General features: G+C 44.1%; 3 protein-coding genes and 3 pseudogenes across 4 annotated transcripts; 4 read left to right on the forward strand and 2 right to left on the reverse strand.

Moving 5' to 3' along the window:
• The first annotated feature begins 1,208 nt into the window (after positions 1-1,208).
• On the forward strand, positions 1,209-20,068 carry LOC120461550 (uncharacterized). Its single transcript, XM_039649781.2, is given in 8 exon segments — positions 1,209-1,275; positions 12,540-12,668; positions 14,105-14,860; positions 15,226-15,464; positions 15,796-15,865; positions 18,209-18,374; positions 19,025-19,151; positions 19,388-20,068. Coding segments are annotated over 8 exon segments (1,557 nt in total). The 3' UTR covers positions 19,391-20,068.
• LOC148997149 (uncharacterized) lies at positions 1,493-10,653 on the forward strand. The gene is made up of 4 exons (XM_089132794.1): positions 1,493-1,527; positions 8,092-8,286; positions 8,635-8,731; positions 9,863-10,653. The coding sequence occupies exons 2-4, from the start codon at positions 8,155-8,157 to the stop codon at positions 10,651-10,653; spliced, it is 1,020 nt and encodes a 339-aa protein (XP_088988920.1). The 5' UTR covers positions 1,493-1,527; positions 8,092-8,154.
• Positions 11,013-12,507, reverse strand: LOC148997150 (uncharacterized; annotated as a pseudogene).
• LOC148997151 (uncharacterized) lies at positions 20,066-21,301 on the forward strand. The gene is made up of 3 exons (XM_089132809.1): positions 20,066-20,173; positions 20,265-20,349; positions 20,981-21,301. The coding sequence occupies exons 1-3, from the start codon at positions 20,066-20,068 to the stop codon at positions 21,298-21,300; spliced, it is 513 nt and encodes a 170-aa protein (XP_088988935.1). The 3' UTR covers position 21,301.
• A 1,612-nt stretch (positions 21,302-22,913) lies between these two features.
• LOC120461514 (uncharacterized) lies at positions 22,914-25,843 on the forward strand (annotated as a pseudogene). The gene is made up of 4 exons (XR_016146015.1): positions 22,914-23,532; positions 23,634-23,822; positions 23,914-24,362; positions 24,496-25,843. The product of XR_016146015.1 is annotated as an uncharacterized LOC120461514 (transcript).
• Positions 25,844-27,085: 1,242 nt separating this feature from the next.
• On the reverse strand, positions 27,086-27,262 carry LOC120461626 (U2 spliceosomal RNA; annotated as a pseudogene).
• Between the last annotated feature and the right edge of the window lie 426 nt (positions 27,263-27,688).

Consider the following 27,688-nt stretch of genomic DNA (forward strand, 5'->3'; position numbering starts at 1 on the left):
AATCAAAATATAGAAATTTGGCTATTTTGTACATTCCTGAAATAAATATTAATAGGTATATATATATTATGTTGTTGCATTACTTGCCTTTTACTTTTAGAGATTAAAAACTATGTTCATTTGGCTGTTGATTTGTCCCTTTGTACAAAAATATTTTCAGTCAAAAAAAAATTATTTTGAAGGTTGAGCAATTTTAATATTTGGTAAATAACTCGTGCCAAAGACACTCAAAACTGGGATGGCAATTCTAGTCACATTTATGTTTTGTTTTACAGTAATGTCACATTTTCCCTAAGGGGGGCGTTTTCCGCACTCTACCCTAACGCTCTTGCAGGTAATTCTCTTTCACGTCTGAAAGGCCTTCTCAATATAAGTGCTTCATCAGATGTCATCCAAAATGGGCATGCCATTGTAAAGGACGAAACATGTGTTTAGAGCAACTATATTGCCTGACTTGATTGACAAAACTTTTGCTTCTTTATCAGCCATTTCTCTAATTCCCTCATCACATACAATAGCCTATTAAAGACCTATCTGTCAAACTTAGAACAGCAGTCTTCAAAAACACAACTGAACAGTAACAATACCCATATGGATAATTATTATTATAGTTAATAATGGTAGGCTACCATCATAATGTTACAATAATTATAGTAGGCTATACTTGACTGAATGCCAAATGTATCTGAGGTATTTTAATGCAGGCTGATAAAATTGCGCTGAACACATAACTGACAAAACACATTGGTTTCTGATCGGCGTGACCGCTGACTGAACAGATAAGGCACGAGGATTGACTAAGCCTGGCTGTTAGCCTGGTCTGGAGCAGGCTAGCTGCACAGAATAAATCGCCATGGTAACTTATGTGCTACTGCTTTCGTGAAACCGAGTCCCGGCTTAATTCAGCCAGGATATCTGAAAAATTCCGGCTTAATCCGCTATCTTGGTTTTGTGAAATAGCCCTCAGAAAGTTAAAGTGTTTAGTAAACATAATTTGTTTGTAATCAACATGGAAAAGGGACAGTGTGGCTGAAAAGTGCAGTAAACTTGGAAACTTTTAATTTGGTCAGAAATTATTGAGTTATATATAGTTCCACTCTTTTAGGGACATTCTGTTGCAGTAATAAAGCTCAAACATTATGTACATAACTATAGTAATTTGCCAAATGGAATTGTTTGTATGTCTGCTCAAACTCTCTTTTCAGAAAATGGATGAAGTAATGATGAAAGAAGTGGTGCTGTCATTCGTACCTGGCCTCTCCGAAGAAACTCTGAATAGGCCTTTATCGCATCAAAATAGAACGCCGGAAGTAACCGTCAAAAATAGCTGAAGCAGTGTACTGCGTCTTCCGGTTATTGCGTTCGAAATGGCTGCCTGTTATCGCTGGACTACTTCTCTCTCGAATCTCCCAAAAGTTGGCCAAGACGATGTGGTGCGACTCGTGAATGAACACTCAAAGGTAAAATCATCCAGGTTGGAGAAATGATACAAGTTCTTCTACGAGAATTTTGTCTTCAATTATAGAGGTAAGTAGCTTGAATTCTGTTCTGTTGGCGAGCTATCGCTAGCTTGTTATGTTTAGTAAGCTAGTTCTCTTTCATCATCTCGTGTTCGAGATCCACCTATGGGAAGGGCATCCGTACCTGACCTCTGCAGAAGCATCCAATTGCACCAAGTCTGGCTAGACAGACAGAAGCGCGCGGCCAGTGCCCGATGAGGCCACACCCCTCACCCACGGGCATATAACATCTGGGCGCGCTGCTATTCCTCAGTTGACATTCGCTTCTCGCGACCTCTGCACTGACACAGTTCGGTTGGATTAACGTTACGCTGTCCACTTTCGAGTCTACAGGAGGACATATCGCCAGATCAGCCTCCGCCAGACGTGAGTGACAGTCGTTTTTCTTCAGCCTATCCGCTGTGTTTTTTGCATCCGGAGCCGCCGAGCTCTCACTGTCCTTCACCTGCTCCTCCTTACATGGCTGCCCGCCACGTATTTTCCGAGTTCTTCACCGCTGGCCCACCCATGGCTATGTGACCGTCTAAACAGCCGCTTCCCCTGGGGAACAGTCCATCACGACGAGCCTGCCCGGCCGCGTGTGGTGCTCTCATCGCCGCTAAGGACCCTCTCGTTCTGCGCGGTCCGCTTGGGCTTAGCACGCTCAAGAAGCTTTGGAGAACCCGGAGAAATGCGGTCATTGTAATTGCTGCCCATGTAGCTTTTTACAAAGCCGGCTTTAGTTGCACTATCCAGCGCACCGTGCTTGGCATTTCTTACTCGGATGGGGGACACGGTGATGATGACGCGCTACCGGGGGACTCCCGGAACGCCACAGATAAAATATTTGAGCGGTATTCAGCCCAATCCGCATTCCCTGAAGAGGACATCTTCGCGGGAAAACCTCACTCTCGTTGACGAACCGGTACGGTTCCGGCGACGAGGATGACGCGGTCTTTCTAACGTTACCCTAAGCTAGCGCTCACGCGGTTTTGCCTCAGTCGATCCTCCTGGAAGTTTGTGAGCGAGCGGCCGTTCGTCTCAACATTGTGTGGCCAGCTCCATAGAGCGCCACCGACCAGGATAGGAATATTTACGACGGGTAAACGCGGGTACCACCGCCCAGCCTGAGGAAACAACTCTTCAACGTTTTTTCCAGTGTTCGCGAAGCTCTCAAGCGCGCCTAGAGCCTCCCTCTAGACTGTTAACACTGTCTCACGGGCCTTGATGAGTAGGAAGGCGGCCCTGAACGCTAGCAGCCCGCCTGCTGTTCCACCATGGGAGCCTCCAGCCCGCGTTCACGGGCCACGAGCCCTCCGTATTCTCCCGGTCCCGGAACCCTTGTCCGAAAGACACGGGGTCTCCCTCGGACGGTCGGGTAATCCCGTCTCGTGGCTACCAAGCCACAGGGGGGCTGTTGTGAGGGAAAGTACATAAGCAGTGTTACCACACCGCACACACTTGGTTCCCTCACCCAGTTATTAAAGGCTTGCCCCAGTGTTTCCCAACACAAAACACAAACTATTATTAAACGAATCAAATGAATTCGTGCAGATTTTTATATCTGTGTCAACATAGAGAGCAAATCTCTCTGATCCCTTGCATGTCGCCCCGAGTCTACCCTCAAGATGGCGCCATTGCCTCACAAATCAACCAGCTGGGCTCGCACAGCTCAGTTGCGGCTGCAAGCCATGTGTTTCTAGTGCACGTTGTGTGTGTGGAAGGCTTGGTCATTGTGTTTCCCAACACATAACTAAATACACGTTTAAACAAACTATTCTTATATATCCTTAAAAATGGGTATTTTCTGCCTGCACTTGAGACTGCCCAGTTCATGTGTTCAGGAGATGTGTGTTTTCCCCCCCAATTTCAAGGGGCTCCTTGTGGGTAAAGTTTAGCACAGTGTACACCACACTATGTTTGCCCAGTTCACGCAGTGTTTGCCCAACACAAAACACACAAACACAAATAATAACGAATCTAACAAATTCGTTTCGGAGGAAAAACCTCTTTCCGCAGAGAGACCCTTCTCACTGCAGAGAGAGGAAACCCCTCCGAACCCCCGCATGTCGCCTCTAGTGTGCCCACGAGATGGCGCCATTGCATCACAAATAATTCTGTTGGTCTCAAGACACAGCTCTGCTCTGTCCCGAGCGGGGACACTCGCGAGTCACGAAGCGGCTTGGCGAACCGTTTCGGCTCCCGAGTGGGTTATGCGTACAATAATGCAGGGTTACAGATTGCAATTCGCAGTAAAACCCTCTCATTTCAACGGCATTCTCTTTTCTCACACGGAAGAGAAAGCTTCTCACATTCTGGAAGAGGAAAATTCATCTCTCTTAAACAAGGGAGCGATTCAGGTGGTACCCCCCAATCTGATGAACCAGGGTTTTTATTCCCGGTATTTTCTGGTTCCAAAGAAAGGCGGCTCTCTCCGCCCTATCTTGGACCTTCGAGTGTTGAACAAACATTTGAGGAAATACACCTTCAGAATGCTGACACAGGGCGCTCTCGCCCGTGCCATAAAACAGAACGACTGGTTCACATCAGTCGATCTGAAAGATGCTTTCTTTCACATAAGCATTTATCCTCCGCACAGGAATTTTCTTCGTTTTGCCTACCAGGGCATATGTTGCGAATTCACAGTTCTTCCATTTGGACTCAGTTTGAGTCCCCGGTCTTTCTGTCTGTGCGCGGAGGCGGGCTTAACGCCTCTGAGAATAACAGGTCTGAGAATCCTGACTTACATAGACGATTGGCTCATCATAGCCGAATCGAAGGAGAAGGTGTTGCAGGACACCGGCCGTGTGCTCGCGCACATCACATCGCTCGGGTTCCAAGTGAACGTGGGCAAGAGCAATCTCACGCCCAGTCAGAATGTCAATTTCCTGGGTTTGGAGTTGAACTCGGTTGCCATGCGAGCGCGTCTCTCTCTAGAGCGCGTTCGCTCTCTATGAGCTGTCTGTCACAGTTCAGAGAAGGGGCGAAAGTGCAATATCGCACATGTCTCAGGATGCAGGGTCTCATGGCTTCATCCACCCAAGTTGTGCCATTAGGACTCCTTAAGATGAGGGCGTTCATGAAATGGGTTTTGTCGCTACATTTCAGCCCGATTCGCGACCTTTGCCGCTCGGTTACAGTGACGCGCGCGCGTGCACTGCAGCCCTGCGCCATTGGAAGAACGCAGACTTTTACGCACGGGGAACCCCACTCGGGGCGGTTACGATGCGGAAAGTGGTGACGACAGATGCATCCTTAACAGGCTGGGGTGCCACCCAGGAGGGCAAAACGGTGAACGGTCTGTGGCCAAACAGACTACGTTCAGCACATATAAATTATTTAGAGCTTTTTTACCAATTGTAAAGCTCTGAATCATTTTCTGCCTCGCCTGCAGGGACATCATGTGCTGGTACGGTGCGACAATACCACGGCTGTGGCATATATCAACCGTCAGGACAGCTTGCGCTCGTCGAAACTTCACCTCCTAGCTCACAAGCTCTTGGTGTGGAGCAGACGGGTTTTCTTGTCGCTACGCGCGACTCACGTCCCAGGCATTCTGAACGTCGGCGCATATCTGCTGTCAAGGGGAAACCCAATCTACGGGATTGGCGTCTTCATCCGCAGATAGTGGAAATGCTATGGATGAGATTTGGACGGGCGAGCGTAGATCTATTCGCCTCGCGCGGAAACTGCCATTGTCCTATGTTCTTCTCTCTAAGGGACGTGGACGCGCCCCTCGGGGTAGACGCACTGGCCCACCCATGGCCTAGAGTGCTCCTGTATGCTTTTCCTCCCCTGTGCCTGATATTCCCACATTGGCCAGGGTGAGAGAGCAGGGCCTGTCTCTCATTCTGATAGCACCCAGATGGCCCAAAGCACCGTGGCTGGCGGAGATAATCCCTCTGTTATACGCCGAGCCATTGTGCCTTCCCGTTCGCACGGATCTATTATCCCAAGCCAACGGTGAGATTTACCACCCCCAGCCGGACAGGTTGGCTCTCTGGGCCTGGCCCGTGAGAGGACGAACCTGAACGCACTTGGGCTTTCGCCGCGTGTGGTCACCACTATTCAGAATGCCAGGGCCGTCTCTACACGGCCCTTATATGGCTGTAAGTGGCAAGTGTTCGAGGGGTGGTGCGATGGGCGCGGTTTCACATCTTATCAGTGTTCAGTTCCTGATATTTTGTGTTTCCTTCAAGACCTCATGGATAAAGGCAGGTCCTTTTCCACCATTAAGGTCCACTTGGCTGCTATTTCAGCCTGTCATGTGGGTTTTGAGGGCTCGACCGTCGGTCAGCACCCTCTAATCCGTAGATTTATGAAGGGTGCACGCCGCTCTTTGCCAGTCGTCAGGAGAACTGTCCCGGAGTGGGACCTCCATGGTGCTGGAAGCTCTGTCTCAACACCCTTTTGAGCCTTTGGATAGTATATCCCTTAAGCTGCTGTCTCTCAAGACAGCTTTGCTTTTGGCCTTGGCATCTGCTAAACGTGTCAGTTAGCTACATGCACTCTCGGTTCATCCTTCGTGCTCTAGTTCTCTCTTAGTGGAGATAAGGTCTTCCTTAAGCCTAACCCGGCCTTCATGCCGAAGTGCTTCCCTGCGTTCACTTCGGAGGTGTTGGAGCTGTCCGCTTTTCACCCTCCACCTTTTTACCTCTCTAGAGGATCAGAGGCTGAACGCTCTGTGTCCAGTCCGTGCCTTACAGGCATATATGACCAGGACGAATGCTTTCCGGAAGAGCGACCAGCTCTTTGTTTCATGGGCTCCCCCTCACTTAGGGAGTCCAATTTTGAAGCAACGCCTCTCACATTGGGTTGTGGATGCTATTACCATGGCTTACAAAGCAAAGAGAGTGCAGCCCCCTAGGGGCATCAGAGCTCATTCCACAAGAGGTTTAGCCACCTCTTGGGCTCTGTTTAGGGGAGTGTCACTGCAGGACATCTGCTCCGCTGCCAGTTGGGCTTCTCCTCATACCTTCGTGCGCTACTACCGGCTGGATGTCACCAGTACCTCGGTAGCACATTCGGTTCTAGGGGTCGGGTCGTCTTAGCCCCTCCCTGCTGTAACCCTGTTGGTATATATATACCATTAAGAGTGAATGGGCTGACTGGCCATGTTCATTCCTGTCACCTATCATTTCTTCCCCTTTCGGGTATAGATTATGTCTTGGTGGGTTGGGGTTACTATCTCGCATGTGTCCCATGCGTATTTCATGTCCTGCTTGTCCACATTAGTTAGGTGTGGTTTCACCATCGCAGGCTCATGATTAAGGGACGTGTCAGGCACCGCCTCCCTGAGGTGACCGTCCTTCTCTGGCTTCAGAACCTCACTGTGAGTGTATTGGGCAATCGGGGAGCTGTCCATGTCTCTCCCATAGGTGGATCTCGAACACGAGATGATGAAAGAGAACAATAGGTTACTGTCGTAACCCCGGTTCTCTGAAACATCGAGTGGAGAGATCCACCAGCTTTGCCCCGCTTGCCGCACGAGAAGCGAATATACTTACTGAGGAATAGCAGCGCGCCCAGATGTTATATGCCCGTGGGTGAGGGGTGTGGCCTCATCGGGCACTGGCCGCGCGCTTCTGTCTGTCTAGCCAGACTTGGTGCAATTGGATGCTTCTGCAGAGGTCAGGTACGGATGCCCTTCCCATAGGTGGATCTCTCCACTCGATGTTTCAGAGAACCGGGGTTACGACAGTAACCTATTGTTATTCGTCGTCAGCTTAGAAAGGTTCACTTCAAATACAGCCTATCCTATTTAAATAATTCGAACAATATAACGTTATGTGACTTTTTTTCACTTGAGTATGTCAGTCAGTGTCAGTGGCTTTTGCCTGAGGAGGTAACCTCTAGCTAGCTAACGTTAATGGCCCAGGCCCCGATGTTTTAATGATCACTTTGGCTACATTAACGTTCGGAAATGCCGTTGCGGCAGTTTAAGAATCACAGCCAAAGGTTAAGTTGTATGTGGTTAAACATTTAATCTTTTTTCAGTATGATGTGTGACTATTTCCCCCCTTTTAATGCAGTGTCAGATTTAGTGAGTGAGGAAGTGGTAGTGCAGGCGAGCTGCTACCGTTCTATGCAAAAGAATGAAGAGCCACATACACTTCAGGTTACATTGATTGTCAGGAAGTTCAGGCCGAAATCATGCTCTAGTTCCTAATTTACTCGTCAACATGCGTTACTGGCTTTCTGTAGTCTTTTGTTTATCAACAGGACATCATGTAGATAGTACCTAATCTTTCTGATCCTTGGTGGATTTCATCAGATTTACAGTTTGGATCCAGACAGTGCTACAGTACCAAATTACCCCAAACTTGTAATGTGTAGTGAATAGAGCATGGTTTCAGACCTACAAAGGTTCAGGTGCATTTGTTCATTGTTTTTCTTTCTTCTGCTGTTGCAGATGCTCTTTTTCTTTTTCCATCTGCTGTTGCAGATCAGTAACTTTTGTTTTTTGTTCGGCTGTTGCCTTAATTTTGTTCAACCTAGTTTTACAATAATGTTCCTAGTGTCAAATAAATGCTAATTACTGTACAGGCTAAACATCCAAACTTTCCCATAAGTAAATGTTCTCCATTTCTAGATTGTGCTGCATGCTGTTAGACCTGTGGAGTTAAATGGATGCTCCTGCTCGTGTGCTGCTGGAATGGCTTTATGCAACCATGTTGTTGCACTCCTGTATCAAACGGCTCACTACAGCACCATGGGGCTGAAAACTGTGCCAACCCCACTGTCCTGCACCGGTGTGCTTCAATCATGGCACCGTCCAAGGACACAGGTAAGTTTGTCTGATGCAAGTTGTGCCTTTAAAGTTTGTAAGTGCACACTGTTGGAATACTGATTCTGGTGTAGATGTTTCTGCACAGTGTCTCCATATCCTACACCTCATCCATATGAATTGTTTACATGATAATATAAAATTTGTCTGGGTCCCTCAGATATAGCCATACATGCAATTTTAGATTTACTCACACATCACATTTCAGTATACATTTGTTTCCTTCTATTTTGCAGAGCAGCGGTTGCCTGCATAGGATGTACACCTACAATATTGCTTGTTTGCTGAATTAAACTGATACTCTCTCAGATTTGCAACTGAATTTAATTTCTTTTTGTGTTGATCCAGGGGATTCGTCCCGAACCCACGGATGAACTCGTGGTACGAAAGCCAAAGGCGCTAGGACGCAGTAGTGTCAAATCTACTCTGTATCGCGCTTACGCTGGTAAGTTTTAATTACGGTAATTTACTTATATACTTTTATCACGGCAGAATTGATTACTGGAATTGCTCGAAGCAGTGTATCGATTCTTCCGGTTATGTATTTTCAATGTGCTTTTGTTAACATCTAGTTGAATAAACGCCTCTGAAAATGTCAAATTGTGTAAATGTCAAATGTCAGATTTGTAAATCATCCTGTGGGTGTTCATTTTAAGAGACAGGAGAAGAGATATTTTGATGATTACTGTGTACATGATTTTTCAAACTCAAAGGACTTGTAGGTTTTTAATCTAACATAAGCCATGGCTCAACATGCGTGAAAATTTCATCTCACGTCAGTGCTCATCTAAATAGTGACCACACTAGTGACCTGCAGTGTGTATGAGCATTGATGATAAAGATCAAAATTAATATTTTTTTTTGTATAAAATATTTCAGTGATTTTTCATTTCACTGTTTGTAATTCACACGTTTATTCCAAAATTCGTCACGCTGTTAGCCTGTTAAGATGAATTAAATTTGTTGGATCGTTCATTTTTTTTTTTTTTTGCGCTCTTATGATGATAGACCATGGTTTTACTACAAATAAAAAACAAAATAAAACTACAAGTTAATAGTTAAATCATGGTAACCAAAAATCAGCCATATTTTAACAACTTTTATCAGAAAAAAATAGGTAAAATTCAGTTTAGGATTGTAAATTAAACTGGTATGAAATATGATCAATAAGAGAAAAACGCTGTTAATGAGAAGATGAGCACTGGACTTCGTCAGGTTAGTTTGGAAATGAATGTATGTGTTAATCAGAATGCACATTTGAAAGGGAAATATATTTACAAGAGGAACATTTCAACTAGTTGTAATGTAAACATCCTTAGCGCCGCGTCTAGCACTGTCTCAGTTTATGGCCAGCAATATTGTTGTTTAAGCACATTATGGAATTAAGATAATGTCTGCACTACGTTATGATTAAACCTGAATCCAATTATTCATTATTATTACTATTTCTGAAAGTCCGATAACATCAGCAATTTTAAAATTAGAACATGCAGATAGTTCTTTGTATCAGATTAGCTACACTGTAAATCATTGACAGTTATTAACTGATGAATGGTTTCTGTTACTTGTGTTTTAGGACCCCTTCCTGACCCGGCAGTGTTGTCAGTTGGAGCCCAACTACGCAGCCATCAGCCACAACCTGGCATTTGCAAAATCTTACACGGCCTCTCTGAACTGACTTTAGTGGACTCTAAATTTGGACCAGTCCCTCGAGGTTCAGTTCTTTCTTATCAGTGCACACCAGTAATACCCCGAGAAATCATTAAGCATCCAGAAGCTCCCTCATTTCCACAACTTCCATTAATTAGTGGCTTAGAATTAGAACGGCATCTACATTTTGTCCCCAATTGTCAGCAGTTTTATCACTTACAGAGTTTAGAACTAACCCGTAAATGTGCAAGTATCATTGAAGAGAATACAAGGGGGCAGTCTTTGTGGAAGGAAGTCCGACAGCCCCGCCTAACTTCCAGTAGATTCGGCGAAGTTTGTAGCGTTAGAGGGGAGTCATCTAGTCAGGCTCTCGCAGCCAGGATCATAAAGGGGGTTTCACCTGCTATGAAAAGGGGTATTGACCTTGAGCCAGACGTTTTACAACAGTACAGTGACCTTTGCAATGTCAGTGTTGCTCCTTCTGGATTCGTTGTGAATCCTGATGCGCCTTACCTCGGTGCTAGCCCTGATGCCAAAGTGTATGATCCCACTGCAAATCCACCCTTTGGGTTAGCTGAAGTGAAATGCCCAGATGTTAACAGTATAACAGAGGTTACACATGTCAAGTTCATTGGTGGTCAGGCCAAACTAAAAAAAAATCACAAGTATTTCTGGCAAGCAAGGCCAGTTAGCCATTACTGGTTTAAAATGGTGTGATTTCATTACATCCACACAAAGTGACCTCACAGTAGAGCGAATTTGGCTCGACGAGTCGCTGACCAGTGAAATGAAAGGTAAACTTGACTTATTTTATTTCACCACATATATGGAAACGTACCTGAAACTAAAGTAAATTAAATGCATGTAAATATAAATGTAAGATGAGTGTCTGATATTTTTTTAGTGTATAAATGTTATGTTATTGTATTCATTTTCACATAAATTATTTTTTATAATAGATGTATATATGTCATGCTATATATATATATAAATAATAAATGCTATGCCATGTTTTAATGCAATAAAATGAAACCAAACAAATCTGAATCATTCATCTTATGCCTTTGTTAAGGGTTTCACACTGGGACATCACCCTTCACATCCAGAGGGCCTTGGTAGTTGGACATTAGGCAACAAGTTGCCCATAGCTGATTGACGGACCCTGAAAGGGTCAAAGGAATGGTTGTGTCCCAGATATGATATTCCTTCACTCTTCTGATGGCTCTCTCCACCAGGATTCTTAGTCGGGCGATGTTCTGGGTTTTTTCTGTGTCCTGTTTGCTGAACCTGGTACCTCTTTTGAATGGGGGGATTATGAGGGTTGCTCCAACATCAGACAGCATCTGGTCAATGACAAAGCCTTTATCAGCCATGCATGCATCTCCAGGCTCAAACAGGCTGAGGATCCCTGACTGACGTGTAATTTCTCGATCTGATATTGAGCCTGTAAAAAGCTTTGAGATAAAGGTGATAACACCACATGGGGCAATGCCAATTAGACCTTTGAAAGTGTTGGTGTTCTTGTAGGAGGAGAATGTTTCTGACTGGAGGGTAAGTGATGATGGTGCCTCACATCTGATTTCTGTGCAGTCCAGAATAACACGCACGTTCGGGCAGTACTGTGCAAACTTTGGTGGCATTGTTGCTTGCACCTGTTCCCTTGTCATCCAGATTGGCACTGACCCCAAAACAATGAATAGATAGTTGGCCCATGTAATTATTATTCTACTCACCGTAGTGAGACTAATGCCAAATATGTCCGCAATCACCTTCTCCTTCATACCAACGGCAACTCGACAGCAGTAAAGAAACAGTTCATCCACGAGTGCCAGCCTCCGGTTCGGGCTTGGTTTCTCCAATGCCATGACATCGCTTGCCCTCTGAGCTCTGCTCCAGTAGATTAGCCTAGATGCTGAGGAGGCAACTGATTCCCAAAACGACCAAAACACCTTCTCTGATTGAAAACGGGTGTAGAACCGGAATTCCTCGTCAGTGGCACAGTATCTGTTGATGTTTAGTGTGCATGACAGGTCACTCAGTTGGCTTTCTAAACTTCTGACCTTAGCCTCCAGTTGTGGGGTTGTTGCCCCCAAACCTCCGCGGGTTGTTGATCCTCCGCGACTGTGGGCTGTTCATCCGCGTTCTCTATAGCAGAGTCGCTATTCTGTGACTCTTCAACTAACGTTACTTCAAAACGCGCATTAACCCGATCGACACGAGTCTCCCCCCAGCTGTTCCACGAAAATCGACTTGGTGTAGTACCGGATTTTAGTCTCCTCCGCCCACTTTTCGAGAAGTAAATGCTTTCCTCGTCAAAGTGCAAGCTGCATACAAACGTACTACCCCGACTTATATGGAACAAAGGACCTTCGTCCCTCCTTATCAATCTCACCCAAGCCTTGCGGAGGTGTTCGTCTTTTGGGAAATCATGGAAGCTAAGGTATGGCTGTCTTTGTTTTGATGTTGAACAACCCGGTACACTGCAATAGCACCGGCGAGAGGAGGCAGCCATAGTTTATCTGGTAACTAAGTAACCACCGGAAGTGCGAGTACACTGCTTGGCGATTTCGAACGTTCCAAACCAGGAAATGTGATAAAGGCCTATTCACTGCTGTGTGGGTTGCAAGAGCTTGGGGTGGAAAACCAGGAAGACCTTGCTTTGCTTCAAGAAAAAGATATAGAGAAATACCTTCGACCTATTCAGTGTCGAAAGTTACTGAATGGCTTTAAAGGTAACTATATTTTTTATACTATCCCATTGAAAAGTTGAATAATCTAAAGTTGAATAAAATAGAATAGAATAAAAATAAAGATAAAAATATAATGCATAAAATTAAGTAAAACATTTTTTTTTTTGAAGAAAGGCAGCACATAAGTGCAAATATAGCATGAATATATCATCTACTCGGTCGGTCAAGTAGATTAGAAATCTGCTTGCCCAAAGTAAACAAATTTTATTTTTTTATTAGCGATTATACAACAAATAACAATACATACTATACAATATTAGCAATAACAATAAATAAAGTTAATTGTCATATTTAATCTTTATGAATAATATATCTTTATAAAAGACCCTCAGTGTCAAAAATTATTAGTGGACAAAGGAAATATTACCGTATTTTCCGCACTATATGGCGCACCGGATTATAAGGCGCACCTTCAATGAATGAGCTATTTTAGAACATTTTTCATATATAGGGCGCACTGGATTATAAGGCGCATAAGATACTGCAGTCATACGTTCAACTGGGTTTGCTTTATGCATCCACTAGATCTGCTAAAGGGAATGTAGCGAGTGCGCGGCGCCGGAGGCGAGGCGTTTATAGGAAGCGCGCTGGGGCGGGCACAACATACATTCGCAGCAAAGTATGTGAGCGGAGTGTAGCTGGAGCAAGAGAGGGGACCGCGAGCGGGCGCATCTTGAACAGAGCGCAGAGCGGCATTTTTTAAAGGACGGAGCGTCGCCCTATTTCCCGCTCCGCTCAGCTCACACCACGAGAAAACTCCATGTCTTTTCCCCGCCTGACTAAAGTTGCTTGCATTGTATCGTTTAATTTTACAGGACTTTTTGTGAATGTTACATTCCTGTTCTTAGGCTTTTCCTAATTTGTAATTTGAAATGAAACATTTCTGTTTGGAAAATGTTGTTGTTGGTCTTTAGTTCTTTGTAAGGTAAGGCTGTGGTCTAAACTAAAAGTGAAATACAAATACATGCATATTTTTTTCATTTTTTGGAGGCAGCGGGGGCCGATTTGAGTGGAGCACAAAGCAAATTGCGTTGAGCGCTGAACGGGGAGCGCTTTATAAACATTCTGTAACGCGTGAGCAGCGCCGGGGACAGTGATTTAAACGAGGTTGAACTGGCCGTGTGACAGAGCGGGCATAAGATGGACACGAGCGTGAGTTCGCGGGCGAATTTAATAACGTGGAGCGTTATTAACCAATTGATCCATATATAACGCGCTCCGGATTATAATAGTGCGGAAAATACGGTAGTTGAGTTTTAGGGAACTGAGGATTAAAGTAAAAAAAAAAAAAAAGTGAAAATCAGAAAATATTTTTTTTTGTCAAAGATCACATCCAGATCCGATTCAGAGCGATAATCAAACACAGATGGAGTATTTTCTCACTCCCTTCATGTAATTATCTGTTCTCTTAATTGTAGGACTCGCAATAGTTCAACTGGAACTGGTTCCTGTCACTCCAACCGTTGTCCCCAGCTCTTTAAACACTCCTTCCAACTTCCCATGCACTCAAGACACCATTTCGTCTCCATCCTTGCCCCTTGGCAGACCATGGCATGTAGCCTTTGAGGTCAACTGGGATAGGATGCCAGCAGCTATTCGAAAGGCGCTAACAAATAAATCAAGACCATCACCAAGCGATAGAAAGGAAATGGTCAGGGCAGTGGTTGATCAGATGTTGGATCATGACCCTAACCCAAACAGAACAATGTGTCACAACATTGCTCGAAGCATTGTAAGGAGCCATCCAAAATGTTTTGCTGACATTGCAAAAAATGGAGACATCCTTGGAGATGGTTGTCATTCTTTTTTGCAGCAATTAAAAACTAGGGTGGAATATAAAACCAGGAACAATACTCTAGTGAGACGACGCAGAGAGAGGACGCATAGTCAGGTACCAGATGAAGGCAGAGGGATGACAAGAGGCCCTGTAGATCAGTACGGCTGTGTAAGGTGGTGTCCTGTGGAAGTTCCTTTTGGCGAAACTGAGGAATCATTAGATGGCATTAAAAGTAATCTCCTCAAAATATACTCAGAGGAAGGCATGAGTGGTGCTGAGAGAGCAGAACCTCTGATGGAGAAGACCTATATCATCCAGCGACGCTATCTTAATAGTGTACCTGCGCCAGCCATTGCAGTTGTTAAGGAGGAATGGCCTTTTCTCTTTTCACCAAGAGGTATTTTTGCCCTATTCCATCTTGTGAAGCACATGGCTCATTGCATGGGTGGAGTATAGTCTCAATCATCTGAAATGTAAAATGCACATATACGCCCGTTTCTAAGCAAGAATGGTAAATGAGGGCCATTGTCCACAATATCTTTCTTTTATTTTGTTACAATAATGAGTTAAAGGGATGGGTCATTATGTAAAATGTATAAGTTATAAGTTGTTTGAACAGAAAAGTGAGCATATACTGGCAAAAATACACTCGCTCGTTTTTGAGGCTATATTCCACCAATACAATGTACCTGAAGCATCCAAAGAGTACCTGCATATAATTACAACAAAGATTCAGCAGCACTTCTACTCCATTATCTTCAGGTATATGTTCCCACTTTACTCTTCTGACCGATGTCTCCATCCTCGTGAAGTTTCGAGAGGCCCTGGAGAACAAATTCAACACCATTCTGAAGTTTTGCAAAGAAGTCAACTGTCATCAAGGCGTGAAAGACGTTTTGGCTTGTTTTGAACCGGAGTCTTCAGACAAGGCTACATGCATTCTTCTCCTTCTAATGGCATACTTTAAAGAGCCTACGGATGCTATTGTGCTTGATGTTGATGTAAGTATATTTTACTCACATTAACACAAGCATTAGGCCTTTTGTTTTTTGGTAAATGATAATTGGAGTGTACTTATATTGCATCTTTCTAGTTTTCTGACCACACAAAGCGCTTCACTCTACACTTCACCATTCATACAGGTGCCAACTGCTCATCAGTCCAAAGAAACCTGTCACATTGTCATGATCAAATTCAACTTTACCAAATGTTTACTGCCTAATCTAAGATAAATCAATGGGGGCCAAGGGAAGATTTGTTCGCAAATTGACTAGAGCTACTATAGGTAAATATTATTAACAGTTGAATCTTATTCCACTCATATTTTTGCAGCCTTGTGCCACAGCCACTGATGTAGAAGGGACTGTGATGCTACCAAGCACCCCTCGCTTGATTGTTTAAGGTAATGTTGATGTCTTCCTCATTTTGAATGTATTCTGTCAAGTCATCCACAGATTTGTTGTGAGCAGTTTCATGTAGTGACTATTTTCTTTCAACTGATAGTTCCTACATGAAACTGCTCACAATAAGGTCTGGATTATCTTAAAGGAGTAGTTCACTTTTAAAAAAAAACTTTTGCTGATAATTTACTCACCCCCATGTCATCCAAGATATCCATGTCATTCTGTCTTCAGTCGAAAAGAAATGAAGGTTTTTGATGAAAACAGGATTTTTCTCTATATGGTAACAGTCATTTGGTTCATTCAAAGAACGAAATTAACAAATTGACTCGGAAAAAAATTTGTTCATTTTGATGAAGGAGTTCGAACAGGAGAGTCACAAACGTGCATCACAGAACAGAGCAAGGCGACCATTTGAGCAATCGTTTCGCTTGATAAGACCCTTATTCATCGTCTGAAATCATTTAAAGCCCTTTGAACAGTTTGCAGTTTGCACTGAAACTGTCTTTTGGACCTTGAACCGTTTGGTAGTTTGAACCTGGAATGTTTTCATCAAAAACCTTAATTTCTTTTCGACTGAAGAAAGAATAACATCGATATCTTGGATGACATGGGGGTGAGTAAATTATCAGCAAAAGTTTTTTTTAAAAGTGAACTACTCCTTTAAGTACAACAGGTCATGATTTCTGGAAAGAGACATTGCTGTTGAGTTTTTCAAATGTGTTGTTGTTTTTTTGCACTTTGAGCACCAAAAATAAATTTCCATTATAGTCCCCTTATATACAAAAAAATTAGTGCTGTCAAACGATACTGATGTGTAAAAAATGGATCATATCGGCCGATGTTATAATGGCGGCCGATATATCGTGCACCACTAATTCTAAATGTCTAAAGGTGCAGAATTCGCATCAGCTATGTTTGTGCTTTGGCCATCATCAAGTGGTGTTTCAGACTGGACGTGCTGCGATGGTGATAGCTCAGTTCACAATGACAAAACACTAGGGGTGTAACGGTACACAAAAATCGGTACGTACCTCGGTTTTAAAGTCACGGTTCGGTACGTTTTCGATACAGCAAAAAGAAAGAAATGCCAGAGAAATTTCCTATTTGTTTAAAGAAAAAATATTTTTAAATAAGTGAGTTTTCCTAGATCTTGAAACTTTCAGGTTTATAAATGGGGGTCATCTTTGAAGGGTGAACAAATAATGTTTTGGTCATCACATTAAAAATAACATTTAAATATATATTTATTTATATAATATTTGAATTTTGAAGTGCTGGTAAAAGATGTGTGAAGTACTTGAAAGCATTTCACCATTCCAGCCAAACTGGTTACAGTTAGTGTTACTATATTAAATCCATGGTGAATGTTGCTGGTCTGTGGACGTAAAGTTCATTCACGGCACAATGTTTCTCCTGGTTTCCATGACAGCGCTGTTTGATCTAATAGAGATCTGCGGTTAATAACGGAGAAATGTGAATGCATCTCACTAGATCTCGCAGCGATGTTATTACCTCAGTGGCGAATTCAAATGTTTTCTTTACCGGATCTCTTAGCGCTGTGTAGTAACAGTGTCGCTTGGTCGAGATCGGCTCGCGCTGCACAGATGTTGCTGGTCCGAACTGATAAACGATCCGTGAAGCACATTTATAGCGCAGTTTCGTTCTGCATTCATTACGCTTGCCATTTGATGTTGCGCAACGTTGTGTTGACCGCGTCAGCACGAATTTTGCCGGCAGGAAAAATGGTCCAAACAATCGTTCGGTTTGTATGCGTACCGAACCGGAAGCTTCGAACCGAAACGGTTCAATACGAATACATGTACCGTTACACCCCTACAAAACACACAGATCACTTTGGTCTTGTCAATTGAACCATTTGGCAACTTTTTAAAAGTAAACTTTCCATTCAGAATCTTACTGGCATCCATTTCGGCGTCTCGTGCTCGTCATCCACTCAAAACGTATCGTTAACCAACTATTTGGCCAGCTCGCAAGCCCAAACAAGTGTGTGTGGCGTGCCTATTGTTTTGTTTCCGGTCTCCGCTTGCGCTTTGGTCGATGAAGCAACAAAACATCCTCGTGCATGCTGCGTCCTGTTGCAAAAGCAATTGAAAAAAACAAAAATGTTTGCTAGGCCAAAAAGGCTGTTAATCATACGATAAAAAAATTGACGCCATTAAAATGGGTTTGCATTAATGCCGTTGATAACGCCTTAAACTGACAGCCCTATTAAAAATATAACCTGAGAGTGAGTAGTGTTCTGAGTATGATGCTCATGTATTAATTTCATTTAAACGATCTAAGTGTAACGTCCATGATGAGTGTATCTGGTTTTGTTTCAGGTGACAAAATGAAACCAAGGGCATGGATGCTGTCTTTGGAGGGTCAAGTGGTCATGGGACCTCACCTTGACTTTACAACTGGTCTGGCTGCTATTTTTTCCAGCTACTACAATTTTAATTTGAAGTATGCTGAAGATGCTGCTTGTACTCTGGAATTTATCCAAAGGTAATATCTACATTAATTTTGTACTTGAGGGCTTGCTTTCTATTTGGTGGGTTAAACAAGGAATGTTTGGATGTATTTTTATGTATTTTGCAATCCGTTCAGGACCACAGCAGCCAAACGGTGATGACCCCCCTTTCTCCCCCTCAAACAAGTGGTGTCTTGCAGACTTAACTTGTGTGTCTGTGCCGGTGAAAACTACTGGGTGCTTTATTGTGAAAAAGATTTAAGATATAAAATGTGTTTATCACATCATCTGTGAATGGGTAATAATTCTAGGAGGAAGAGTACAAGCAGAAACAGACATAGGGAGATGGACAGACAACAGGCTTTTACTCCATCCTCTGCAAACAGTACATGTAAATGATGTAAATTGTTGTGTGCTAATGCTTTACCTGGTTAAATCACACACCTCTTCTTTGTTGAGGGTCTATTCTTGACTGTTTGTAATGGAAATGATTTTCAGTTCAGTTCCATGAATTTTTTTATTTTATTTTCTGAATTACAGTAATGTCACCTTGTTAAAACTGTGCTAACTTTAGTTTGACTCTGTACTGCCAACAGCAGTAACCCACTGAAGGTGGTGACTGGGAACTGACACCTTTTTGTATCGCACATAAATTAACAGCTTTCTTCTGTCTTTTTGATTATAGGTGCTTCTTGGGCATCAACCCAGAGACGGGAACAAAATCTAAGAGGCAGAGAGGTCACATGAACCAGCAAGTCTGCACTCTGATAAGGAAGCTCATTGACTTCGAATGGATGTCTTGTCAATATAATGTAAGCGGTGTTCCAACTTCAGAACGGACGAACGAAACACTGTATCTGAATCTGTATCTAGAGTCCTCTGATTTGTTGATTTAATATGAATTGATATAGGACTATTCACATGATTTAAAAAAAATAGTTTTAGACATTTTAGGATTAGTGTTACAACGCGAGTACCATACTTAACAGGGAGCCAGTCCACCACAGAGTAACTTAAACTTTTTGTCTTTCTTATCTTTTGTGTATAGTGAATGGAGCCCACACTATGCTGGTACCAACCGCAAGGGAAGGAGAGAGACACCTGCAACCCTCTCTATTGTCTTTTCTTCCCTCTCTCTCCATCAATCTCTTTTCTCGTTCTTTTGACACACATTCCTGTTACCCACTGTTAATCCCTGTTACCAGGTGTTTTATTCCTGTGATTAAATTGTATTTTACTTCTAAAAAATAAAAGTTAAATCACTGTTTTTATTAGTTTTGTTTGGTCCATCATTTATGCTAAATCACAGTAATCAATAGACATTAACAGTTATGTACAGTAATTCTACAGCTGCTTACTGCTTAATTAAAGTAATACAGACAGCAACTGTAATTTCACAGTTAAATACATTAATTTTACAGCAGCTTACTGCTACATTACAGTAATACATATAGAGCAACTGTAATTTCACAGTTAAATACATTAATTCTACAGCAGCTTACCGCTAAATCACAGTAATGCGATGGCATAATTACTGTAAAGTTACAGTATACAACTGTCATTTCACAATACTTTACTGTAAAAATGATACGGTAACTTACTGTGAAAGTCATGCAACTGGTAACCTGCAATTTATTGTAAATTTACAGTCAAATAATTAACAGTGTACAGTCTGCACAAGGTGTTTCAGACTGCCCCGCACAGTGGGACAGATCAAGAGGGAAAGATGCCTCAGGAGGCGTACTGCTCTGTGCGGCAGTGGCTGGTGATGAAGGAGGAGGACATCACCACCAAATCCCTGAAGCGCTTCAGAAAATATATTCTCGATAGAGAGGTAGGTTAAGGTGATTTTAAACTGCCGTGATTGTTACTACACATGCTATGTTGACAAACTTCAAGAGCACAAAGCTTTCATTCATTCACAGAAGCCTTCATCTGATGCCACTCCTGCTGCTGCCACTTCCAGCTCTTCAAGAAGAGAACCGGAATCAGAAAGAGCTTCATTGCCAGGTATGTTGTGCACATACGAGGAATTTGTTTTGGTGACAGAAGCTTCTACAGCACAAGCAGAATAACAGTGACAGGACACAGATAATACAAATAATACAACTAGAATTAGTATGCAACAATGAAAAACATTTATTACAAAAAAGAAATACACAAAATACCAAAAATGTATTTTATCCCTACTCTGAGGGCAAGTAACTGGGCTTCAGTAACTATTGAAAATGTTGATTCTGGCCAGGAACTATTTCCAAGAGCCATCCCAGAGCCATTAAAGACAAAAGGTAAAAGTCAATGTTGAAATTAGCATTTAAGATTAGGATGTTGATTGTATCCGGCCCATCCTGTGTTAATCAGATCAGTAGCATAGACGTTGATTCGTAAGGTTGATTGGATTGTGATCTGATTCATTTAAAACACAATAGAGAAAACAGTTTGGGCAGGAAAAAAAACATTAAGAGTTTCAGTAATCTGACCAAAACAGAAAAACAGGATGGGCCGGATATAATCAACATCCTAATCTTAAATGCTAAATTCAATGTACAGATTAATTCATAGTTTATACTATTGTATTAGAACCTAAATTATACATTTATAATTTTATATTATAAATGATCTAAATTATCTTCACTTCAAGTTTCCCCAGCAGCAGCTGACACCTCCCACTTGTCATGGTCCGATGACGCTCTGGACGACTTTGTCTTGTTGGATGCTCTCGTCACCTTTGAGAGCCAAGAGGAGCCCTTGCCCATCTCCTCCACCCAGCCTGTGTCGGTAGGGGTTCCCGAACAGCCGCCATCATCCATCAGCGTGCCAGCAACCCTAGAGCATCTCGAGCAGTCTCCTCGGTCTACCAGCAAGAAGGAAAAGCACAGGAAGCAGCAGAAGCCCACGCTGTCCTCGCTTCAGGCCTCCTGTGAGAGTCCCAAGCAGCAGACGCTCCTCCTGTTCTCTTAGTGCCTGGTCAGTCACCCTCTGATGCTCGCCCCAAAGAAACCACCATCGACCTCCACCAGCCAGCCTGTGTCTGCCACCCCTTTGTCACAAAGTGACTCTCCTGTAAGTGTAAAATCATAACACACACAAGCAATGTTAATGCATTTCAGAAAATCCCTTGGTTGGTAACCCCCACCACATTATGTGACACAAATTAATAAATGTTGTGTGTTGTATGTCTTGTGTCTTTCAGGTGGAGCTGGAAGGCTGGGTGCGGCTGTGGGAAGACCCCAATGGCATCCCATCACCTGACATCCCCTGGCTGAAGGAGGACAGCAAGAGAGGCCTCTTAACGTCTGTCCAAACCTACAAGGACATCAAGGGCGTCATTAGAAGGCGGCGCGTCCTGAAGTCAGACCGGATGTGGTTTTACCCCCCCCAAGTCACCCGGCTTCGTTAGCGGGGCCATCCCCACTCCACAGGCCTTTTTCCGCAGCCGGTTTTTCTTCTGGCGCCCCATCAGAATGTGGCGGTGCTCCTTGAAATGTCCCCGTGGAGATAAGTGCGCTGGGGCTGGAGGCAACACACACCTCTCCAAGTCTGGTTACCATACCCGGGTAAGGCTCTTCACACCTGTGTTTTCAGTAACATAATTAGTGACTACTTAACAAACATGAATGCTGACAGACGCATTGTGTACCTATTTATTTTTGGTTTTTAAGGGGGCACAGTGTCCACAACACACAGAAAGATGTGCTCGCACTTACACCATCGGCCTCCTGCCATCCAAAGTGACATAAGTAGATCAATTATTAGAAAATTGTCATCCATGCATTGAAAAAAGTCCCCTTTGTTTACATAAGTAAATGCTTTGGGAATTTTTAACAATTAAATAGTTTTGTTACAGCATCTACTAACTTTCTTAATGTTATTTACAATTTTCACATTTTTAATCTATTAAAAATTGTTAATCTCAATGTATTAATGTTTTATTAATAATAATAATGTAACTAATAATGTTTTACTTATTGTTTTAGGTACGTCACATCTGTGATGTGTCCGGTTGGTACACCATGGCAACAGAGGTGGTTGTCTGTGGACCATGCCTCAAGGCTGCCAGGGGTGGAGCGAGTGGTCAGATGTAATATTGCAGCAGCTGAGCGAGGCTCATCAGGCCATGTTTCCGGCCGTGTTGACTGCAAAGCATGGGGTGGACAAAACAGTACTTTGCCTCCTGCGTGACCGCACAGAGGGAAACACCATGATCAAAGTGTGGCGGCAGGTGCAGGAGAACCACAAGGAGAACTACCATCAAAGGAAGGACCTGTACACCACGCTCCTCATGGCCTTGGTGGAACCCGGCGGAATCGTGTCTGCGTTGGGTCACGGGGAGTTCCAGGCGCCACCTCCTCCCAGAGAGCTACACTGCGCGCAGCTCCTGCGGCACGCCTTCCTCCTGGCCGAGGCGGACAACGTGCAGGACTACCGAAGCCAGATCCTCTACACGTTTGGCACAGTCCTGAAAATGGATTCCACAAAGAAGGCAAGTGTGTCGACATTCGAGTACTCACGGAGAAACGCAACATTATCCAAAACTAAACTAAACTGTTTTGTGTTTATTTTGTTGTAGGTGGTAAAGAAATTCTCTGGGGAGGGCAAGGGCTCGGCCGAGTGGTTCACCAGCATCGGCAACGAGTACTCGCAGATCGTGTCTTTTGTTCTCACCTGCGAGGAGTCCTCAGAAAAGCTGGGGCCCATGTGCCGTGGCGTGGTGGAGCGGTTCCGGCTTGCCAATCAACCGACACCCAAGATCCTGTATATCGACCGGGGATGCTGCAAGGCACAGGGTCCGACGGCCGTGGAGACGCTTTTCCAGCCTTGGGTGGATGATGGGATGGTGGTGAGGCTGGATATTTTCCATTGGTTTCACCGCTTTGATGCTGCTCTGCGTACAGAGGCCCACGCCAAGTACGCCGCCTTCAAGTCTGCGCTGGCCGGGGCAGTGCTGGCCTATAACCGTGAGGACCTCCAGCTCCTCATCAGGGCTGTCAGGGCCAAAGATCCGGCCACAATGGAGGTCGTGACAGACGAGAATGTTGTCCGGCGTTACATCTCCCGGGACCAGCTCAAGCATCATGTCCGGTGTCACCCTCGGAGCCCAGGAGACATTTCGTCTTGTCCACCTAGTAATTCAACAGCTCAGGGGTCCAGCAGGGCTCGACGAGAGCGGGGTCAGCCTCTTCAAGTCCCCTGGTAAGGAAAAACACCTCTCTCACACACACACACACACAAACACAATATGTGCAAAATGACAAGAGCTCATCATGCATGTCTGTGGATTTTTGTGTTTACAGCAGCAATTGATGAGATGTGGGCCAGCCAGCAGCGACACCTGGAATGCATCCAAGACCCACCAGGCATGGCCATGTACAGGGTTGCCCGTACCACGACCATCAACGATGTGGACCTCCCGTATTATTAATGCCTGCGTGGGAGCAACAGCCTGGGGGGGTTCCATAAGGCGCTGCCCCATATGATTCCAGGTAATCTAAGGGGGAAAAATACTTGTTTAACAGCAAACAACACACGTCTCTTTTCTTTCATTCTGATAATACCTGTTGTTGTGATGTTCAGGTCCCCAATGTGCGGCACGGCCTTACCAGGTCTACCTCATCAGTGGGATCGCCAGGTGGAACTCTGACCGGAGCTCGGATGCAGTGTTTGGGGGCAGAGGCCGGCACAGCCGAGTCTACTCGGCGCCGCTCATTGACCGCCTTAACTCCCGCTGCAAGCAGCTGTTTGGCGAGACGGTGGAAGAGAACTTCAGGGCCCCGGCCGCCGTCCAGTCAAATGAGCTGCTTGGTCTTGAATATCTTTTCAGCCAAAGCACAGGGGAGGCCTTCTCTCTTGAGGGCATTGTCAATGACGGTCCTGGGCCGGAGGAGGAGGTCATTCAGCCTGGGCAGGCTGACTCGGACGACGAATCAGACGAGGCGTACCAAAGCGACGAGGACCATCCTACTGTCCAGCCCCACATGACTCTTACCAGCAGTGAGACTGCTACAGTCAACCCCCCTGCCTTTGTGAGTAGAGTATCTACTTGTCTGATAGAAAAGAATACAGTAATCAATGTTGAAAAACAAGACATTGTATGCATTGGAACTTACCTAATTTTCTTTGTGTGTGTGTGTGTGTGTCTCTGTGTATGTTTTACAGGAGGATGTCTGCAGTGACAATCCTCTGCCGGGGTTTCAAAAGCTGGAGGCATTCTGTGCTGCACTGGTGGAGGTCGGCTTGACAGACCAGAAGTTGCTCCTCAACACCGCGCAAAGGAACCGGGTCCTCGAGGCCTGGAATGTGGTGGAGGAGCACAACAAGCAGCCACAGAAGTACCAACAGCTATACCGCACACACTGGGGTAACAGGCTGTACTGCCGCACTAAGAGGGATGACCTTGCTGACGCCGCCTTGGTCCAGAAGGTGAAGATGGCAAAAAGGTATGCACCAGCACAGCAGGACATCAGCCCGCAGCACAACCGCCTCATGTATGCTTGTCAAGCTTCTGTGGCTGCGCTCCCCTCAGGCCTCTCGCCCCAGCCCAGAGAAGACCAGCATCCTCAAGGCCTATGAGAGGATCCAGCACCAGGTCTTGGTGGATGACCCAATCCTCTGTAAGGCAGGCATCCCCCTTCCCAAAATAAACTCTAAAACAGTGAGGGACTTTATCCGGCAGCAGGAGAGGCTGGTGAACCTTCACGCCACCAGCCAGCCAGCCGTCATCTCCAAAATCACATCAGTGTCGTCTGAAGAGCTGCCTCCTGCACCGCGTCAGCCTGCCGTCCTTCCTCCACCTGACTACCCTGTGATGGAGTACGTCCCCACGCCCAGCACAGGCGACACAAAGGTGTTGAAGGGACGGACCAACAAGCTGGTGGCGGCGGGACAGCCTCCTCCTCAACCACCACTGCCCCCTCCTCAACCACCACGGCCCTTGCCAGTGAGGAAAATCCCCGCCACCTCCACCATCACCAGGCCTGTGCTGTCAGTCTCCCAGTCTGCGGGCCCCTCGTCCACGCAGCCCATACTGCCTACTAGTCAGGCATCCATCCCGGTCACCCAGTCTGTGCCCATCAGGCCAGCTGTTCAGCCGCCCTCTGGACAGAACCCTGTGGAAGGATTGTCGTGGTCTAAATCCATACTGTACAAGAGGAAGATGGCAGATCCTCCCACGGCCCTGGGCGTTAAGCTAACAAGGGTGCAGCATCTCCCGACCTGCAGGGTGTGCGAGCAAACAATTCAGGGACAAAAAGTACAAAAAAAAACCCATTTTGCCCTTCAATCAACCGTTCAGCCTCCAAGGGACTGGGGAACATAGTATTTAGAGACTATGAACATTTTGTGTCTGTTGTGGATGGATCAGAGGAGGGAACGGCTGGCCCGTTGTAAATTGTGTGTTTTATTGTGTACAAGTTTTATTGTTCTACGTTTTGTGTGTTGTTCTTTTTTCTTTCAAAAGTGTCATGTGTACAAGTTACAAGTGTGTATCTCCACAATGTTTACTTAAAACTATTTTCAATAAAATCAATGTAAAACTTTTGATTTATTTTTGTAATATACTCTTGCATAATATATTATGTTCTGTGAAACTAAATAAAGTGATTTTGTTTTATTATTAAAAAGTGTCCTTTTATTTATATACAACTTTTGATTAATTACATCAGATCAAACTTTCATCATCGTTGTAAAGGAACAACTTCATGCTTATATTAAGTAATGAACTTTCATAGTAAACTTCTGTAGATATTTTATTGGTATGAAAAATTGGGGTACAGAATAAATTATATAGTCATAGTATAATTAAATAAATAGTTTATATAACCTGTTCAAATAAAACAATCACAATGAAAAATAAAGGATGTTTTATTACTGTGGAAAATTGGGGTACATAATAAATTATATAGTCATAGTATAATTTAAGTAATAGTTTATATAACCTGTTCAAATAAAAATATAATAAAAAAAATAAGTTACTAAATGACATTGTTAATGTTACATGAGTACTCAAAGAGAGATAGTAGTCATTACATATTAACAGTGTATCATAAACAGTTGAAATACTCTTTTTAGCCATTAATGAATGAATGATGTCATCATAACAATGTAGTATTGGTGATGTCATCATTGGGACTTCCCTCGCTCGCATGGGGACCTAGGAAGTAAACAGAGAGAAACGATGTGATCAATCGTAGAACCTCATCCAATCACGTTTCCGGTCAATTGCACTCCGGATCGGCGGAGGCCCATTCACAGGGGTCAGCACAACCCGGGGTGCAATGGCCGAGCCTCGCCCTGGGTGAACCACCTTCCTGATCATGGTGTCTTGCCAGGTAAGTATGAATTCCCAGGCCTTCAGCCAGAAGCACCCTGTCCCTCTCCCCAATCCTCACCAGCGGTTTGCCAGTCAAACATGCACAGACACTTGCAACACACGATTCAACTCATCAGCTCGTTAGTAAAGACTCCAAGAGACATCAAAAATGTGTGTGCAGTGAGGGGCTTTTTTTTTTTGCATGCTCCGCATCCGGCTCCATGAGCCAAGAAATGTATATAATACGCAGTCCCCGAATAGTGGACGGATCAGATATTAAACTGATAGAGGAACAGGGGTTTGTTTTTGTCTTGTTTTTACACCACAATTCTACCCAGGCTAGTATAGCACATGATCACCTACAACACCCACTCACACTAGCTCCATTATCACCTTCTGCCACACAAGACCACTACAACTCTTTCATTGAACACTTTAGGAGGGTGCACCGTTCCCAGAAGTACTGCAATACCGGGTCGATGCGTGGAGTTAGGGTTAGTGTTAGGAGCAAGCCCCTATTCTATCTCTCAGGACCAAAAATCAATTTGGTGCCCGGGTAGGGCGCATATCAGATATTAAACTGATAAGAACAGATTTTTTCTTTCGAAAAGTTTTTTATTGTCTCAGTACATTTTTTACATCCACTCTACAGTATTTTTTCCATTTTACTTCTTGTTAAATTAATCCAGACGGAAATACATGAACAGGAAAAAAGAGTGTGACAATAAAAACTGCAAACAGAGGAACAAAGAAAACTTCTAAAAAATACAAATAAAAAGATCAAATAAACATTGGGCTCTTGGTGAATATCTCCAGACAACCATTTTTTTTTAAAAAAAAAAAAGGATAGGTAAAAGACATACAAAAAATAAATAAAGCCTAGTTCTCTCTTTGTATAAGAAACAAAAGTTGTCTACAAGGGTTTAGGGGTTTAAAAAGTTCTTTAAAACGTTTTTAAAAGGTCTCATCCATCACAGCAAAATCCCCAGTGTTAAATTAACACTCTGAGTGCGGACTCACATAAACACTGAAGCAAGTTGT

This window comes from Pimephales promelas, chromosome 2 (genome assembly GCF_988280905.1).
Source record: "Pimephales promelas chromosome 2, fPimPro1.hap1.1, whole genome shotgun sequence".
NCBI classification, from domain to species: domain Eukaryota; kingdom Metazoa; phylum Chordata; class Actinopteri; order Cypriniformes; family Leuciscidae; genus Pimephales; species Pimephales promelas.